The sequence below is a fragment of the Mobula hypostoma genome, chromosome 1 (genome assembly GCF_963921235.1).
Source record: "Mobula hypostoma chromosome 1, sMobHyp1.1, whole genome shotgun sequence".
NCBI lineage: Eukaryota > Metazoa > Chordata > Chondrichthyes > Myliobatiformes > Myliobatidae > Mobula > Mobula hypostoma.
This window is the reverse complement of record NC_086097.1, coordinates 251588499-251609039: the sequence shown is the minus strand read 5'-3', so window position 1 is coordinate 251609039 and position 20541 is coordinate 251588499. Positions and strand designations below refer to the sequence as shown.

The 20541-nt window shown below is 44.6% G+C and overlaps 1 protein-coding gene across 4 annotated transcripts in view; it reads right to left on the bottom strand.

Annotated features, from left to right (window-relative positions):
* LOC134356310 (probable C-mannosyltransferase DPY19L4) overlaps positions 1-20541 on the bottom strand; it is a 104069-nt gene that overhangs the window by 6358 nt on the left and 77170 nt on the right. For all 4 annotated transcript variants that reach the window (XM_063067185.1, XM_063067192.1, XM_063067199.1 and 1 more), the window contains exons 16-18: positions 20335-20417; positions 14449-14581; positions 2190-2354 (exon numbers count right to left, since the gene is read on the bottom strand). In XM_063067185.1, the coding sequence (XP_062923255.1) occupies positions 2190-2354; positions 14449-14581; positions 20335-20417 (381 nt within the window). The remainder of the gene's footprint in view (positions 1-2189; positions 2355-14448; positions 14582-20334; positions 20418-20541) is intronic.

Here is a 20541-nt window from a genome sequence, read left to right as displayed (position 1 = left end):
TGTACTGTACGGCTGTTGAGAAAGCTTCAAGAGAACGTCGAGCAGGTTCGGCTGAAGATCAAGCTGAGCAAGTCCAGAAGCATCTCTATCGTCAAGGGGAAGCTGGTAGACCAACGCTTCTACATGGGCGATGAGACGATTCCAACAGTCTTCGAGAAGCCTGTGAAGAGCCTAGGTCGGTGGTATAACGCATCCCTCAAAGACACAGAGCAGGTAGATCAGCTCAGGAAGGATGCTGTCAGTGGCCTTGAGTGCACCGACAGAACCACACTCCCTGGCGAATTGAAGCTCTGGTGTATGCAATTTGGGCTCCTTCCACCTCTCATATGGCCACTAACCCTGTATGAGGTTCCAATCTCGAAGGTGGAAAAGCTGGGGAGACTGATCAGCTCATGCGTAAGGAAGTGGCCTGGTTTTCCCAGGTACCTCAGCAGCATAGGGCTCTACGGCAAGGGAGTCCTAGAGCTACCCATTTCCAGTCTTTCAGAGGAGTACAAGTGCGCCAAAGTAAGACTGGAGATGATGTTACCAGAGGTGAGTGATCCATTTGTAGCACAAGCTGCCGCATCCTGGATCCTGGAGGAAATGGACTCCATCAGAAGCAGCCGAGCAAGCAGAGGTGGCACTCGAGCACAGGGACATCGTGGGCCGCGTGCAGCACGGGAGGAGCGGTCATGGCCTTGGGGACAGTACACCAGCCTGGAACAAGGCTGCTCCGTCTCAGAGATGCAGGCTCATGACACAGGAGATACGTCGGCAGGAGGCGGCGGTAAGGTGCGCAAAGGCCCTCACTCAGGTAAGGCAGGGGCAATGGATGAGATGGGAGGGAGTGGAGAAAAGAAACATCTCCTGGAAAGAGCGGTGGGAGATGGGGACATTCAGAGCGAGCTTCACCATCAGGGCTGCCTACAATGTCTTGCTGTCTCCCATGAATCCCAGCCAGTGCTATGGAGAGGACCCCACATGCTCCCTCTGCCCAACTTCAGCAACACTAAAACACATGCCGGTGGGATGCAAGACCAGCCTTACTCAAGGCCGATACACCTGGCAGCACAACCAGGTGTTACGGTGTCTTGCAGTTGTGCTGGAAAGTCAGCAGATGAGCGTCAACGCTCTTCCTCCCCCTTCATCCCACTGGCCATTAACAGCATTTGTCTGGGAAGGTGAGGGTCAAGCCAGACTCGATACATCGAGACCAGACACCGGGCGGCTAGGCAGGGCACATGATTGGAAGAAGGTGGCAGACTTAGGCCAGAGGCTCTGCTTCCCAACTGAAATCGCAGAAACCAACCTCAGACCAGACCTTGTGCTATGGTCGGCCTCACTCCATCTCGTTTACATCATCGAGCTTACAGTGCCCTGGGAGAATGCAGTGGAGGAGGCCTACGAGCGCAAGAAGCTGAGGTATGGTGAGCTTGCAGCCGATGCACAACAACATGGCTGGAAAGCAAGGGTCCGACCGGTCGAAGTAGGCTGCAGAGGGCTTGTAGCCACATCAACATCAAGGCTACTCCGGGAGCTGGGAGTGTGAGGGAAGACGCACCGACAAGCAGTCAAAGACCTCTCCAGAGCTGCTGAAAAGTGTAGTCAGTGGCTCTGGATGAAGAGAAAGGATTCCATCTGGGCCCCCAAGTGAGTGAAAGGCATCTAGGGGGTGAGCCCAGGATGCCGGAGTTCACTGCTGAACCCTCCGGAGGTGTCGTGGGCCTATCAGTGAAACACTGAGGAAAGAGGGCGCCCACTTGATAACCCAGAAGATGCCACCACTGACTTGGCCACCCCACAGAGTCTACGCAGCACGTCTCAGGAGTGCAAGGGATATTAATATCTAGTCCTACATAACGTACCTTAACACTAATGTACGTATACAGTATACAACCTGAAATTTGTCCTTTTCACAGAAATCCACAAAACAAAGAACAATAAACGTAGAAGCCCCAATGCCTCCCCCACACATCCATACTTATTCAAACTTCTCTTAAACATTGCAATCAACCACTACCGCTGTCAGCTCGTTCCACACTCTGAGTGAGAAAGCTACCCTACCCCTCATGTTCCCCCTAAACGCTTCACCTTTCACCTTTACTTCTACTTTGTGGATATTTTCCGGACATAACCAAGTTGTACCTCTGTCGTTCTGTCCAACTAATATGCAAATACTTGGAAAATAGATTTTAGATCAAACTTACATGGCCATTCGCAACATCCACCAAATCCTTGACTCGGCAGCCTTTCACTGAAAGTGAACCCATGTCATTACAAATTCCCTCCTCGATGATAACATAGTTGGCTTTGTATGATGTGAGAATCATATAAATATCTTCTGCAGATCTCCTGGAGTAGACCTGGTAGATCTGGTGACAAATTTTTAAAATCATTAACACAAGAGATCCTGCAGATGCTGGAAATCCAAAGCAACACACACAAAATACTGGAGGAACTCAGCAGGTCAGGCAGCATCTATGGAAATAAAGTTGACTTTTTGGGCAGAGAGGCTTCTTCAGGACTGGAAAGGGAGGGGGAAGAAGCCAGAATAAAGAGGTGGGGGTGGGAAGGGAAGAATTTCGAGCTAGAAGGTGATAGGTGAAGCCAGGTGGGTGGGGGAGGAGAGGGATGAAATAAGAAGCTGGAGATAAAAGGTGGGAGAGGTAAAGGGCTGAAGAAGGAATCTGACACCAGAGGAGAGTGGACTGTGGGAGAAAGGGAAGGAGGAAGGGTAACTTTCAGTCAGGTCTGTGTTCAAGATTGAATAAGCAGAGCTTTGCGGCAGTTTTCTCTAAGTGGTACAATCGGTGTCAGGGAGTCTGTGAAAGAGCTGGCTTTCAATCAGGACAGAGACTGAGATTTTAAAGGCAGATTCTCTGAGTCTCTGACTGAGATTTTAAAGGCAGCATCTCTGAGTTGAGGAGCGAGAGGGATTCATCAGCAAGGGCCAATAAAAATAGTACAGGTGCAAGGAGAGTGGCCATTCCTTTCAGTGTACAGTGTTCAGAGTGACTTTGCCTCATAAGGCTCAGGCTTGGGTGAGGTAAAGTATCTTACAAATTACTCTCTTTCTGTTCTTATCAGTTCATTCCTCGTTTGTTAGGGCATGGCAGTTTAGTGAGAATGGCAACACATGCAAAATACTGGAGGAATTCAGCAGGCCCGGCAGCATCAATGGGAAAGAATAAACAGTTGACACTTTGGGCCGAGACCCTTCATCAGGACTGGAACGAAGATATTAAAAGTCGGAGTAAGAAGGTGGGGAGGAGAGGAAGAGTACAAGGTAGTAGGTGATAGGTGAAACTGGGAGAGGGGGAGGGATGAAGTAAAGAGCTGAGAAATTGATTCATAAAAAAGATACAGGGCTGGAGAAGGGGGAATCTGATAGGAGAGGACAGAAGACCATGGAAAAAAGGGAAAGGGGGAGGAGCACCAGAGAGTGGTGATGGGCAGGTAATGAGGGAAGATGAGAGAGAGGGAATAGTGAAGGGGGAGGGGGGTGGCACAATTACCAAAAGTTTGAGAAATCGATGTTCATGCCATCGGCTTGGGGACTACCCAGACAGAATATAAGGTGTTGCTCTTCCAACCTGAGTGTGGCCTCATCACAACAGTAGAGGCGGCCGTGGACTGATGTGTCGGAATGGGAATGGGAAGTAGAATTGAAATGGATGACCACTGGGCAATCCTGCTTTTTCTGGCGGATGGAGCGTGGGTTCTCCACGCAGCAGTCTCCCAGTCTGTGTTGGTATCACCAATGTACAGGAGGCCACACTGGGAGCACTGGATACAGTAGATGACCCTAACAGACTCACAGGTGAAGTGTCACTTCACCTGAAGGACTGTTTGGGGCCCTGAATGGTAGTGAGGGAGGAGGAGGAGGGGCAGGTGTGGCACTTGTTTGCAAGGACAAGTGCAGGAGAGGGATCAGTGGGAACAGATGAATGGACAAGGGAGTCGCGTAGGGAGTGATCCTTGCAGCAAGCAGGTGGTGCGAGGGAGGTAAAGATGTACTTGGTGGTGGGATCCCGTTGGAGATGGTGGAAGTTATGGAGAATTACGTGACGGACGTGGAGGTTGATTGGGTGGTAGGCAAGGGCAAGAGAGACCCCTTCCTTGATGAGGTGGTGGGTGGATGGGGTGAAGGCATATGTATGTGAAATGGAAGAGATTTGGGTGAGGGCAGCGTTGATGGTGGAGGAAGGAAAACCTTTTTCTTTGAAGGAGGAGGACATCTCATTAGTTCTGGAATGAAATGCCTCATCCTGAGAGCAGATGCGCCAGAGATAGAGGAATTGAGATAAGGGGATGGCATTTTTATAAGTGACAGGAAACAAGCATATTCCAGGTAGCTGTGAGAATCAGTGGGTTTATAAAAGATACCAGTGGATAAACTGTCTCCAGAGATAGAGACAGAAAAATTGAGAGGCGAGGAAGATGTTGGAAATAGACAAGGTAAATTTGAGGGCAGGATGGAAGTTGGAGGCAAAGTTGATGAAGTCAATGTTGTCTTGGATTGAGTCCATGGCACTCTCAAGGGCAAGGGTGAGCAGCCTGAAGTCCTGGTACAATTGGCACCAATGACATCGGTAGACAAGCTGAAGAGATCCTGAAGCGAGATTTCAGGAAGCTAGGTAGAACGCTGAGAAACAGGGACCTCCAAATTGGAAATCTCTGGATTGCTGCCTGTGACACGCACCAGTGAGGGGAGGAATAGGATGATTTCGCAGGTGAATGCGTGGCTGAGGAACTGGTGCAGGAAGCAGTGGTTCAGATTTACTAGTCACTGGGTTCTCTTCTGGGGAAGGTAAGACCTGTACAAAAAGGACGGGTTACACTTGAAGCAGAGGGGATCTACTATCCTTGCGAGCAGGTTGGCTAGCATTGTTCAGGAGGATTTAAACTAATTTGGCAGGGGGATTGGAATCAGAATGGTAGTGCTGAAGGTGAGGTAGCTGGTTTACAAACAGAGGCAATGTGTAGTGAGGAGAGGCTGTTGATACGGCAAAATTACAATCAACAGGATGGGCTGCAACATAAAAGGCAGACAACATCAAAAAGAATGAATACAGGACTGAAGGTGTTGTATTTGAATGCACGCAGCAGACAGAATAAGGTCGATGAACTTGTAGCATAGTTACAGATTGGCATGTATGACTCTGGCACGGAGTCTGACCCTGTGGCTCAGAAGGGTAGGGAAAGGAAGAGGATGGCAGCAGTGATAGGGGACTCTATAGTTAGGGGGTCAGACAGGCGATTCTGTGGACGCAGGAAAGAAATACAGATGGTAGTTTGCCTCTCAGGTGCCAGGGTCCGGGATATTTCTGATTGCATCCATGATATCCTGAAATGGGAAGGATATCAGCCATGGTACTTATTGGTACCAATGACATTGGTAGGAAAAGGAAGGAGGTCCTGAAAACAGACTACAGGGAGTTAGGAAGGAAGTTGAGAAGGACCTCACAGGTAGAAATCTCGGGATTACTGCCTGTGCCACGTGACAGTGAGTATAGTAATAGAATGAGGTGGAGGATAAATGCGTAGCTGAAGGATTGGAGCAGGGGGCAGGGATTCAGATTTCTGGATCATTGGGACCTCTTTTGGGGCAGGTGTGACCTGTACAAAAAGGACGGGTTGCACGTGAATCCCAGGGGGACCAATACCCTGGTGGGGAGAGTTTAAACTAGAATCGCTGGGGGGTGGGAGCCGAACTGAAGAGACAGAGGAAGAGGCGGTTGGTTCACAAATAGAGAAAGCTTGGAGACAGTGCGAGAAGGAGGATAGGCAGGTGATCAAGAAGGGACATGCTCAGACTGATGGTTTGAGATGTGTCTGTTTTAATGCAAGGAGTATTATGAACAAAGCAGATGAGCTTAGAGCATGGATCAGTACTTGGAGCTACGATGTTGTGGCCATTACAGAGACTTGGACGGCTCAGGGGCAGGAATGGTTACTTCGAGTGCCAGGCTTTAGATGTTTCACAAAGGACAGGGAGGGAGGCAAAAGGGGTGGGGTCTACTGAGTCTCTGTGAGTGGAAGTTAAAAACAGGAAGGGGTCAATAACTCTACTTTATGTTTTTTTTATAGACCACCCAATAGTAACAGGGACATGAAGGAGCAGATAGGGAGACAGATTCTGGAAAGGTGTAATAATAACAGGGTTGTCGTGGTGGGAGATTTAAATTTCCCAAATATCGATTGGCATCTTCCTGGAGCGAGGGGTTTAGGTGGGGTGGAGTTTGTTAGGTGTGTTCAGAAAGGTTTCTTGACACCATATGTAGATAAGCCTACAAGAGGAGAGGCTGTACTTGATCTGAAACTGGGAAATGAACCTGGTCAGGTGTCAGATCTCTCAGTATGAGAGCATTTTGGAGATAGTGATTACAATTCTATCTCCTTACGTAGCATTGGAGAGGGATAGGAACAGATAAGTTAGGAAAGTGTTCAATTGCAGTAAGGGGAAGTATGAGGTTATCAGGCAGAAACTTGGAAGCATAAATTGGGAACAGATGTTCTCAGGGAAATGTACGGAAGAAATGTGGCAAATGTTCAGGAGATATTTGCATGGAGCTCTGCATAGGTACTTTCCAAAGAAACAGGGAAAAGATGGTAGGGTACAGGAACCACGGTGTACAAAGGCTTTGTAAATCTAGTCAAGGAGAAAAGAAGAACTTACGAAAGATCCAAAAAAACTAGGTAACGATAGAGATCTGGGAGATTATAAGTCCAGCATGAAGGAGCTTTAGAATGAAAATAGGAGAGCCAGAAGGGGCCATGAGAAGGCCTTGGCAAGCAGGATTAAGGAAAACCCTAAGGCATTCTACAAGTATGTGAAGAGCAAGAGGATAAGACGTGAGAGAATAGGACCAATGAAGTGTGACAGTGGAAAAGTGTGTATGGAACCGGAGGAGGGAGCGGAGGTAGTTAATGAATAAGACCATAAGACAAAGGAGCAGAAGTCGGCCATTCGGCCCATCGAGTCTGCTCCGCCATTTTATCATGAGCTGATCCATTCTCCCATTTAGTCCCACTCCCCCGCCTTCTCACCATCACCTTTGATGCCGTGGCTACTCAGATACCTATCAATCTCTGCCTTAAATACACCCAATGACTTGGCCTCCACTGCCGCCCGTGGCAACAAATTCCATTGATTCACCACCCTCTGGTTAAAAAAATTTCTTCGCATCTCTGTTCTGAATGGGTGTCCTTCAATCCTTGAGTCATGCTGTCTCGTACTAGACTCCCCCATCATGGGAAACAATTTTGCCACATCCACTCTGTCCATGCCTTTCAACGTTCAAAATGTTTCTATGGGGTCCCCCCTCATTCTTCTAAACTCCAAGGAGTACAGTCCAAGAGCGGTCAAACGTTCCTCATATGTTAACCCTCTCATTCCCGGAATCATTCTGTGAATCTTCTCTGAACCCTCTCCAACGTCAGCACATCCTTTCTTAAATAAGGAGACCAAAACTGCCCACAGTACCCCAAGTGAGGTCTTACCAGCGCCTTATAGAGCCTCAACATCACATCCCTGCTCCTATACTCTATTCTTTTAGAAATGAATGCCAACATTGCATTCGTCTTCTTCACCACCGACTCAACCTGGAGGTTAACCTTAAGGGTATCCTGCACGAGGACTCCCAAGTCCCGTTGCATCTCAGAACTTTGAATTCTTTCCCCATTTAAATAATAGTCTTCCCGTTTATTTCCTCTGCCAAAGTGCATAACCATACACTTTCCAACATTGTACTTCATTTGCCACTTCTTTGCCCATTCTTCCAATCTATCTAAGTCTCTCTGCAGACTCTCTGCTTCCTCAGCACTACCGGCCCCTCCACCTATCTTCGTATCATCAGCAAATTTAGCCACAAAGCCATCTATTCCATAATCCAAATCGTTGATGTACAATGTAAAAAGAAGCGGCCCCAACATGGACCCCTGTGGAACACCACAGGTAACCGGCAGACAACCAGAATAGGATCCCTTTATTCCCACTCTGTTTCCTGCCAATCAGCCAACGCCCTATCCACATATATGTAACTTCCCGTAATTCCACGGGCTCTTATCTTGTTAAGCAGCCTCATGTGTGGCACCTTGTCAAAGGCCTTCTGAAAATCCAAGTATACAACATCCACTGCATCTCCCTTGTCTAGCCTACTGGTAATTTCCTCAAAAAATTGCAATAGGTTTGTCAGGCAGGATTTTCCTTGAAGGAAACCATGCTGAGTTCTGCCTATTTTGTCATATGCCTCCAATTACTCCGTAACCTCATCCTTGACAATCGACTCCAACAGCTTCCCAACCACCGATGTCAAGCTAACAGGTCTAAATTTCCTTTTTGCTTCCTTGCCCCCTTCTTAAATAGCAGAGTGACATTTGCAACCTTCCAGTCCTCCGGAACCATGCCAGAATTTATCGACTTTTGAAAGATCATTGCTAGTACCTCCGCAATCTCCACAGCTACTTCCTTCAGAACACGAAGGGTGCATTCCATCTGGTCCGGGAGATTTATCTATCCTTAGACTATTCAGCTTCCTGAGTACTCTCTTTGTCGTAATTGTGACTGCGCACACTTCTCTTCCCTGCCACCCTTGAGTGTCCGGTATACCGCTGATGTCTTCCTCAGTGAAGATTATGCAAAGTACTCGTTCAGGTCCTCTGCCACCTCCTTATCTCCCATTACAATTTCTCCAGCATCATTTTCTATTGGTTCTATATCTACTCTCACCTGTCTTTTACTCTTTATATACTTGAACAAGCTTTTAGTATCCTCTTTAATATTATTTGCTAGCTTTGCTTCAGAATACTTTGCCTTCTGTGGGCAAGCCAGTTCTGGATCCACAAAGCAATGACCCCTTGGATCCCATGCCTCCTTACTTTCTCAATAAGCAGAATATATTCAGAATACTTTGCTTCAGTATTCACTGCGGAGAAGGATCTTGGCGATTGTAGGGATGACTTACAGCGGACTGAAAAGCTTGAGCATGTAGATATTAAAAAAGATGTGCTGGAGTTTTTGGAAAGCGTCAAGTTGGATAAGTCACTGGGACCGGACGAGATGTACACCAGCCTACTGTGGGAGGCAAGGAAGGAGATTGCTGAGCCTCTGATGATGATCTTTGCATCATCAATGGGGACGGGAGAGGTTCTGGAAGATTGGAGGGTTGCAGATGTTGTTCCTTTATTCAAGAAGGGGAGTACAGATAGCTCAGGAAATTATAGACCAGTGAGTCTTACTTCAATGGTTAGTAAGTTCATGGAGAAGATCCCGAGAGGCAGGATTTATAAACATTTGGAGAGGCATAATATGATTAGGAATAGTCAGCATGGCTTTGTCAAAGGCAGGTCATGCCTTATGAACCTGACTGAATTTTTTGAGGATGTGACTAAACACATTGATGATGGTTGAGCAGTAGATGTAGTGTATATGGATTTCAGCAAGGCATTTGATAAGGTACCCCATGCAAAGCTTATTAAGAAAGTAAGGAGGCATGGGATCCAAGGGGTCATTGCTTTGTGAATCCAGAAATGGCTTGCCCACAGAAGTGGTTGTAGACAGGTCATATTCTGCATGGAGGTCGGTGACCAGTGGAGTGCCTCAGGGATCTGTTCTTCTGTTCTGGGACCCCTACTCTTCATGATTTTTATAAATGACCTGGTTGAGGAAGTGGAGGGATGGGTTAGTAAATTTGCTGATGACACAGAGGCTGGGGGTGTTGTGGATAGTGTGGAGGGCTGTCAGAGGTTACAGCGGGACATTGATAAGATGCAAAACTGGGCTGAGAAGTGGCAGATGGAGTTCAACCCAGATAAGTGTGAAGTGTTCATTTTGGTAGGTCAAATATGATAGCAGAATATAGTATTAATGGTAAGACTCTTGGAAGTGTGGAGGATCAGAGGGATCTTGGGGTCCGAGTCCATAGGACACTCAAAGCTGCTGTGCAGGTTGACTCTGTGATTTAGAAGACATACGTTACATTGTCCTTCATCAATCATGGGATTGAACTTAGGAGCCGAGAGGTAATGTTGCAGCTATATTGGACCCTGGTCAGACCCCACTTGGAGTACTGTGCTCAGTTCTGTTCTGATCACCTCACTGCAGGAAGGATGTGGAAGCCATAGAAAGGATGCAGTGGAGATTTACAAGGATGTTGCCTGGATTGGGGTGCATGCCTTATGAGAATAGGTTGAGTGAACTTGAGTCTTTTCTCTTTGGAGAGACAGAGGATGTGAGGTCACCTGATAGAGGTGTATAAGATGATGAGAGGCACTGATCGTGTAGACAGTCAGCGGCTTTTTCCCAGGGCTGAAATGGCTAACACAAAATGGCAGAGTTTTAAGGTGCTTGGAAGTAGGTACAAAGGAGATGTCAGGGTTAAGTTTGTTTGTTTGTCTCTTTTCTTTTAAAAACACAGAGAGTGGTGAGTGCGTGGAATGGGCTGCTGGCAACGGTGGTGGAGGTGGATACGATAGGGTCTTTTAAGAGACGCCTGGACAGGTACCTGGAGCTCAGGAAAATAGAGGGCTTTGGGTAACCCTCGGCCAAATTCTAAGGTAAGAACATGTTTGGCACAGCTTTATGGGCTGAAGGGCCTGTAATGTACTGTAGATTTTCTATGTTTCTATGTGATAGGCAACATATAGCTGAAAGAAGATTATAGCTGGGAGTTTAATGCCCAAGGATACACATTGTAATGAAAGGATAGGCAGGAAGACAGAGGGGGTGGCATTGCCCTGTTGATAAAATCTGAAATCAAATCACTAGAAAGAGGAAGGTGTTGAATCATTGTGGATAAAGCTAAGGAACTGCAAGGGTAAAACCCTGAACAAGAAGGCACAACAGTGAAGAAGATTGTGGCAAACAAGGCTTCCACTCCCGATCTTAACTGCATTTTACAAAAACACCATTGAGAGCGTCCTGACAAGTTGCATCTCCATCTGGTCTGGGAGCAGCCGAGCATTGGACCAGAAGTCCCTCCAAAGGGCTATGAGAACAGCTGAGAGGATCATAGGGGTCTCCCTACCATCCATCGGGGAAATCTATCAGGAGCGCTGCTTACGCAGTGTCCTTAGTATTACTGAGGATCCCACCCATCAATCAGCATCTTCTTTGACTCTCCACCATCAGGCAGGAGACTATGATGCATAAAAACAAGAGGGGTCAGGAACTCCCAGCTGCATCAAATTCGAATGTGTGACTGGTTAATCTGTTCTGTACCTTACAATATTTATCATCAATGCACTTTTGTTTGTTGCTTAAGTGCGATTCATCTGTAGATTTTATCTTTACCTTCATAGGTTATTCTGTGTTATGTGTGTAAGGGTTTCTTTTATGTTACTGCTAAGGTGAATAAAATGGCTTCTCTGTACTGTTAACGGTTAAGACAGTGATTCTCTATAGCAGTATGTTTGGATTATAATTAGTGATAACAGGACTTGTATTCGCTTGTTAACCAACTGGGATAGATGTTATTCTTTTGTCTATGTGAAAGCTGTTAGTTGCGTGGACTTTGGGGAGAAGGCATGAGGAGGATGAAGAGAGAAGACGTGGCTTGAAGAGACGGTTGCCGGACCCGCTGGGCCTGGGCTTGGGGCAGGAGCCCAGGGGTCGATGACGAGCCAAGGAGGATCAGCGACAGGGAATCCGTGAGCTCCAACGTTTGTGCATTGGACATGTTTATGAGATTATTGGTGTCTTTTATTTGTTTTCCTTTTCTTTTGTTCTCTACTAACCCCATACTTAAATATAAGATCTTAATCGTTTAACCGCACATTGTGGACTGAATGTTATTTCAAGGTACAGATGTTACACAGGGGATACAACACACAGCAAACTCCCAAACTTGATTACCCAGTTTGGCGGGGCCAAAGGCTGCTCTCCCCAGATGGAAGCGAGCCTGAGGCTTACCAGGGGCCTACATGTGTACTACTGTGCTTTGCATCCCGGTTCGGAGGAACATTGTCTCGTTTCTATATATATGGTTATATACATATATGTAATTAAATGACAATAAATTTCACTTGACTTGACGACTAAAAAGATGCAGATGGAAGTTGTATACAAACCCCCAAACATTAGTAAGGATGTGGTCTACAAATTACAATGGGAGATATAAAATGCATGCTAAAATGGCAATGTTACAATAATTACTGGGGATTGCAATATGCAGATAGACTGGGAAAATCCGGTTGGCGCTGGATTCTAAAAGGGGGATTTTCTAGAATGTCTACAAGATGGCTTTCTAGAGCAGCTTGTGGTTGGGCCCACGAGGAGATCAGCTATACATACAAAATGCTGGAGGAACTGAGCAGGCCAGGCAGCATCTAGGAGAAGAGTACAGTTGATGTCGACTGTACTTTTCCCATAGATGCCGCCTGGCCTGCTGAGTTCCTCCAGCATTTTGTGTGTGTTGCTCGGATTTCCAGCATCTGCAGATTTTCTCTTGTTTGTGAGGGGATCAGCCATTATGGATTGGGTGTTGTGCAATGAACCAAATGGGGCAATTGACCATAGGTTGATAGAACTCACCATGAAATTTGAGGAGAAGCTACAGTCAGATGTATCAGTATTACAGTGGTGTAAAGGAAATTACAATTGGAAAAAAAACACTGGCAGAAATGATGGCATAGCTACGACATCTAGAATTTCTGGAAGCAATTCGGAAGGCACAGGATAAATACATCCCGAAGAGGAAGAAGTATTCTAAAGGAAAGATTACACAACCATGGCTAACAAGAGAAATCAAAGCCAACGTAAAAGCTAAACAGAGGGCATATAATAGAACAAAATTAGAGGGAAGTTAGAAGATTCGGAAGCTTTTAAAAACCAATAGAAGGCAACTAAAAAGTCATTAAGAAGGTAAAGATGGAATATGAAAGTAAGCTAGCCAATGATATTAAAGAGGATACCAAACGTTTCTTCAGATATATGAAGTGTAAAAGAGATGCGAGAGTGGATATCAGACTGCTGGAAAATGATGCCAGAGAGGTAGCAATGGGGGACAAGGAAATGGTGGATAAAGTGAATAAGTATTTTGCATCAGTCTTCACTGTGAATGACACTAGCAGTATGGTGGAAGTCCCAGGTGTCAGAGGTCATGGGGTGTGTGAAGTTACCATTACTAGGGAGAAGGTTCTTAGGAAACTAAAAAGTCTGAAGGCCTAATAATCTTTCAAGAATCACTAGATTCTGGAATGGTTCTGGAAGACTGAAAAATTGCAAATCTCATTCCACTCCTCAAGAAGGGAGAGAGGCAAAAGAAAGGAAACTATAGACCAGTTAGTCTGACCTCAATGTTTGGGAAAATGTTGGAGTTCATTATTTGGTGTCAGGGTACTTGGAGACACATGGTACAGCAGGTCACAGTCAGCATGGATAAAGTCTGTGGTGAGGAAGGCAAATGCAATGACAGCATTCAAGAGGACTAGAATATAAAAGCAACAGTGTAATGCTGAGACTTCATAAAGCGCTGGTGAGGCCTCATATGAAGTATTGTGAGCGGTTTTTGGCCCTTTATTTTGGAAAGGATGTGCTGAAACTGGAGAGGGTTCAAAGGAGGTTCACAAAAATGATTCCAGGATTGAATGGCTTGTCATATGAAGAGTGTTTGATGGCTCTGGGCCTGTATTCACTAGAACTCAGAAGAATGAGTGCTGATCTCATTGAAACCTGTCGAATTGTGAAAGGCCTGGATGGAGTAGATGGGGGGGGGGAGGATGTTTCTTATGGTGGGAGAGTCAGAGACCAGAGGACACAGCCTCAGAATAGAGGAGTGTCCTTTTAGATCAGAGGCGAGGTGGAATTTCTTTAGCCAGAGAGTGGTGAATCTGTGGAATTGTTTGCTACAAATGGCTGTGGAGGCCAACTCTTTCTGTATATTTAAGGCAGAGGTTGATAGATTCTTGATTGGTCAGAGCATGAAGGGAAATGGGAGGGGAGGTAGGATATTGCGGGGGGGGGAGGCAGGATATTGGGGCTGGGAGGTAAATTGCATCAGCCATGATTAAATGGTGGAGCAGACTCGATGGGTCAAATTGCCTTAATTCAGCTCCTACGTCTTATGGTCTTATGGCAGCAGGGGCAGGTGATAGGCAGGCTAATAGAAGAGGTAAGAGGCCAAAGCAGGGAAATGAAGAGGGAAGGGGGAGGGTAAACAACAGTAAAGAAAATGCTAACTCTTTCAGAGAGATAACAGTAAAGGCACTAGATCTTCGGTATTTCACCCAAGTGGCTATCATTGATGAATGATCATTGAAAGTGTATTGCTATATTATTGAACAGCGGTGTCACAGAATGCTACGATGATCATCAAATATCCAACCAGATTCCTTGTTAACTATGGTTTACTGGTGCAATTTACGGCCAGACACAATCCCTTCAACTGTGATGTATACATTAACTGTATAATCTCAACCTACTGGAACTTAGATATGCATCTCGATAAGCCAAAGTGAAGCACTCACCTCCTCTGTGCGCTTTCTCAGGTCTCTATCGGAGTAGAGTGGGTGGGTTGTCACTGTCCGACCCGTGCAGAGTTTCACAGTTCCCATGAGCTGCATGCTTCCCGCAAACACGGCTGCACTGGGAGTTTGTCTTCTGGAGAATTGGGAGCAATAGTAAGGATCTCTTTCAATATACTAACTATTAACAACAGAACTGTGTTGAAAATCAGGCTCCTGAACTTGAGAGGAAAACCACTCACACCATCACTGAACTGTTCCTGCAAACTATAGTCGCACTTTCCAGGACTCTTATCTCATGTTCTCGATATTTATTGCTTATTTGTTTATTACTATTAATATTCTTTCTTTTTGTATTTGCATTTTACTGTCTTTTGCACATTGATTGTTTGTCAATCCTGGTGTGCAGTTTTTCATTGATTTTATTGTGTTTCTTTGTATTTACTGGGAATGCCTGCAAGAAAATGAATCTCTGGGTACCATCTGGTGACATGTATGCAACCAATGCTCAACTTTATTTTGCCATATACTTTTAACTGTATCAGGAATTTGCTGTGCTGTGTTGGTCAGGGTGTGACATGCAACAAAAAACACCAATATTCAACAATTATAAAGAATTACATTAAAGTAAACTTAGAGGTTAAAGTACAGATATGGAATAAAATATGTATAAACATGCAAATACCAGCGTACATTTACAATTCAAGTTTCAAGATTGTTTACTGTCATTCTTCAGTTCACAAGTGTAAAGGAGAACAAAATTATTGTTTTCGGGATCTGAAGCAGCATAAAATAAACACAATCAGCATAAAAAACACAATAAACCCAAATATGAAAGCAATCCTATAAAACACAATGTACAAGTGAGTGACTATGGCCATATACACATAAGATGAGCTCACATAGGTAGACTGATTGTACATAGAGTGCAGCAGTATCTGTACATACTCCTATAAGTGGGGGTGGGGGTGGGGGATCCAACTGAAACCTATATTGAAAGGCCTCGATAGAGTGGACGTAGAGAATATTTCCTATAGTGGGAGAGTCTCGGACCAGAGAGCTCAGCCTTAAAATAGAAGAGTGTCCCTTTAGAACAGAGATGAGGGTGGTGAATCTGTGGAATTCGTTGCCACAGACAGCTGTGGAGTCCAAGACATTGGGTATATTTAAAGCCCAGTTTAATAGGCTCTTGATTGGTCAGAGCATCAAGGGCATGAGGGATACTAAATCTGTCATGATGGAATGGCGCAGCAGACTTGAGGGGCCAAATGGCCTAATTCTGCTTCTCTGTTTTATGGTCTAACATGAGATGACTGACAAAAAGTGATAGTGACAAAATGATTCTTGGCAAAAGGAACTCTTGCATTATAAACAGTGTTATAAAAAATGGTTTAAACTGTTTACAATGCAGTGCAGTGATGGGGGTAATAGATAGAGAAGGTATGGGGGGGGGGGCTAATTTGAATGCTTGAAAGGGTAAGACGATGGAACACACACCTGTCCTCATAGAAGGACAAAAGTGGAGACAGCGAGCAATTGAAAGTTCCTGGTTGTGAATAACTCTGAGGATCTGTCTTGGACTCAACATATCGATGCAGCTGCAAAAGAGGCCAGCCAGTGGCTATACTTCATTAGCAGTTTCAAGCATTTGGTTTGTCACTTAAAACACTTGAAACCTTCTCCAAATACAGAATATTCTAACTGGCTGCATCACTGTCTGGTATGGGCGGGGGGCACTACTGCACAGGATCGAAGCAAGCTGCAGAGAGTTGTAAAGTTAGTCTGCTCCATCTTGGGCACTAGTCTCCCCAAGATCCAGGACATCTTCAAGAAGCAACGCCTTAAAAAGGTGATGTCTGTCATTAAGGACCCCCATCACTCAGGTCATGCCTTGTTCACACGGTTACCATCAGGTAGGAGGTACAGGAGCCTGAAGGCACACACTCAGCAATTCAGGAACAGCTTCTTCCCCTCTGCCATCTGATTTCTGAATGGACATTGAATCCATGAATACTACCTCACCACCGTTTTTATTTCTATTTTTGCACTATTTATTTAATTTAACTTTTAAATATATACATATACTTATTGCAATTTACAGTTTTTTTTCTATTATTGTACTGATGGTGCTAAGTCAAATTTCACAACATGTGTCGGTGATTCTGAATCAGACTAACTGCCTGGGGGAAGAAACTTTTAAGATGGCGTGAAGTTTTTGTTTTAATATCCCTATAGCGTTTTTCAGAAGGCAGCTCTTTTAGAAAAGAATCTATGATCCTTGTAATCTTCCTGAAGATTGCAATCTTTTCAGTGAAAACTGTCAGTGGTGGGGCAAAAATAGATCTCATACTTCTAAGCAGTGAATGAGTGGCTTAAAACTTCTTTTGGGAAATCTAGAAGTGGTTCCCATACAACTCAGCGTTACAAAGCAACCTGTCACTTTCTTATTTTCTTAAATGATAACATAATACAAAAGGGAGAAAGAGGCAAAAACAACCATTCAGGTATTTTTAAAAGGGCAGCTTTTCTTCAGCATGAAGATCAACATTATGCAAATGAGATACTCCTATTTAAAATCCTCAGCCTCCCTACGATTACCATGATCCCCTCATGTCCAAAAAATTGCCATGAACTTTTTGGAATTGGATAGACAGCATTAAAAATATCCGACAAACAGCACAGCATATTGTGCAAGGTAATCCATAAAACAAACTACCTGTGTTCTCCAAAAACAAATCAGCAATATTATTTTAATATTCCATTGTGAAATCCATTGCATAGTTCAAAAACATTTCAAAACAAATGTCTCAGTATTAGAACACAGAACAGTTCAGCAGAACAGGCCCTTCGGCCCACAATGTTGTGCTGAACCAATTAAATTGGTAATCAAATGGCCAACCAAACTAGTTCCCTCTGCCTACCCAATGGCCGTATCCTTCCATTTTCCTCACATTCACATGCCTATCTAAATGTCTTTTAAAAGTCGCTAATGTATCTGCCTCTACCACCACTCCAGGCAGCGCATTCCAGGCACCCATCACTCTCCGTGTAAAAAAAACTCGCCTCTCACCTCACCTTTAAAACTAACCCCTCTCACATAACATGCATGCCTTCTGGTATTAGACATTTCAATCGGTGGAAAAAGATGCTGTCTGTCTATTCTGTCTAAGCCTCTCATAATTTTATAAACTGCTATCGGATCTCCACTCAACCTCCGCCACTCCAGTGTAAACAACCCAAGTTTGTCCTACCCCTCATTATAGCACATGCCCTCTAATCCAGGCAGCATCCTGGTGAAGCTCTCTTGCACCCTGCCAAAGCCCCAGCACCCTTCCTATAATGGGGGCAACCAGAAATGTACACCACCAAGAGGACCACAACCTTGTCATGGCTTGGAGGCTCGCATGTCTCAATCAGCCAGAGAGCTATGTTGGCTGGAGCCAGGACTTTATGCTTTGGCTCTTGATAGGGTCACCCATGCCAAACAGGGCAAAGGGTAGAGGACAGACTAAGAGTGGCCCACTGGTCCTCCAGATTCAGGGGTTCAGCTCAGGGCTAACAACCCTGACTGGTCAAACAAAACTGTTACAGAAATAGCAATGAAGAATCATTCTACATCTGAGTGCGTTAGTATTCCTGAGTCTCCAAGCAGGACTTGCATGGCTGACAGTAGTGAAAACCGAGAGGAAGCTTCTGACACGATGAAGGAAGCTCTGAACACCGCCAAAGATGAAGCACCTTCCAGCGAGCAATAAGGACTGTATGCAATACTGTAGATTTGGCCTAAAAAGGCTGTATGCATTTCTCAGTAACTTTTTTTCAGATTGTTACATTAATATTGCAAACAACGGACTGAAGACTTTTCTGTTTGTGTTACTGGCCTGCCCAGCTGCTACCAGATACCACGGTAGGAAAATGCAATTATCTTGGCTCCTAATCAGCCATTTGGCACCTTGAGTCTGCTCCACTATTCAATCGTGATCATTTATGATCTCTCTCAACCCCATTCTCCTATTCTCACCATAACCTTCGACACCCTGACTAATGAGGAACCTATCAACCTCCACTTCAAATACACCCAACCGCTTGGCCTCCACAGATGTCTGCGGCAGTGAATTCCAGATTCACCACCCCTGGCTAAAGAAACGCCTTCTCATCTCCATTCTAAATAGATGTCCCTCTATTCTGCAACTGTGCCCTTGGTCCTAAACTCACCCACTATAGGGAACATTCTCGGCACCACCAGTCCTCCAGGCCTTTCAACATTCGACAGGTTTCAGTGAGATCCCCCTCATTCTTCTAAACTCTGGTGAGTACAGGCCCAGAGCCATCAAATGCTCATTTGTTAACTCTTTAATTCCCAAAATCATGAACCTCTGCTGGACCCCCTCCAATGCCAGTACATACTTTCTTTGATAAAAGGTCCAAAACTACTCACAATACCCCAAGTGCAGTCTCACCAGTACCTTATAAAGCCTCAGAATTACATCCTTGTTCTTATATTCTAGTCCTCTTGAAACGAATGCTAACACCAACTGACTCAACCTGCAAGTTAACCTTTTAGTGGATCCTGAATGAGGACTCCCAGGTCCCTTCGCAACTCAGATTTTTGTATTTCCTCCCATTTAGTAATGTAGTCTTTCATAACCAATGTAGAAGGACGGGCAGCAAATTAAAATGCTACTATGCACGAATCTGTACGTTTCCAACTAAAGTTGCCAAACTCAGCTGCATGAAGAAGCTCAGTTGTGCACATTAGTGAGGCAGCTTCAAGCACGGCACGTGCCCCATCACCGTGAGAGCTAATCCTCTTTCTGTCTTAAGCTGCTGGCACTTTATCTGAAGATGTTCAGCTCCCCATCTGACCTTGGAAAGAAATGAAAGGTTGTGGTCTGTCATGAAAGATTGGGCTAAAACCATGATTCCCTAGTTACTTTTAAAAATTGGTCATTATATCCACATTAGTAGTAAAAAAATTATCCAAATTACCATTTCTATTGAGCTGAACTGATTCTACAACCTATGGATTTACTTTCAAGGACTCAACAACTCTTGTTCTCAGTGTTATTTATTTACCTATCTATTCATTATTATTTTTTTCACATTTGCAGATTGGTTGTCAGTCTTTGCATGTAGTTTTTCATTGATTCTATTGTATTTCTTTGTTCTACTGCAAATGCCCGCAAGTAAATGAAACTCAGGGTTGTATAGGGTGACATATAGAGTAACAATCATTTCGTTCTCCTTTACACTCATATACTGAATAATAACAATACACAATCTTGAAGATCTTGAATCTTCAGTAAGTTATCATTAACCGATAGTAGGAGATATTGAGCAACAGTGAGCAAATGGTATTAGACCACAGTTAAGCCACGCCCTTACTGAATGGATTGATAAAGAGCAGCAATAATCAAACCCAGGCCACTGGTATTGTAAAGTGTTATGCTAACGACTATGCTACCACGCCACCCCCAATTTGTATCATCTTAAAGTTTTGAATTTGATAACAAACTAGCACTGATGAGTTAGCAATGGTGTGTTTTGAGGTGTACACTCTAACTCAACACTGAACTGATTCCACGACCTATAGACCTACATTCATGGACTCTACAACTCACGTTCTCAGTATTATTTGTTTCTTTTTTGTATTTGCACAGTTAGTCTTCTATTACACATTGGTTGTTTGTCAGCCTTTGTTGTATGGTGTCCCTCGATTCTATTGTATTACTTTGTTCTACTGTGTCAGGGTTGTATATGGTGACCTCACGTACTTTGAACTTTACCACTGAGTTTCAGGACTACACCATCAGATGCAGGGTGCCCACAGGACTTTGACTGATTCTGCAAGACCAATTTTAAAAAATGCGTACTGGTGTAACAACTTACTTGATCCAGTTCATCAGCTCCACAGTATCAGAATCATAAAATTCCTGAAGTTCAGAAAGTTCACTCATTACATCTGGAAAGAACTGAAGTAATTTTAAAAGTTAAATGTGTAAAGCTCAACAAAACCAACATAAAGAAGTCAAATGCACAATTTCAGCATCAATTCTCTTGCCTTCTTCTCCAGAAGGTAACACCATACTAATGATA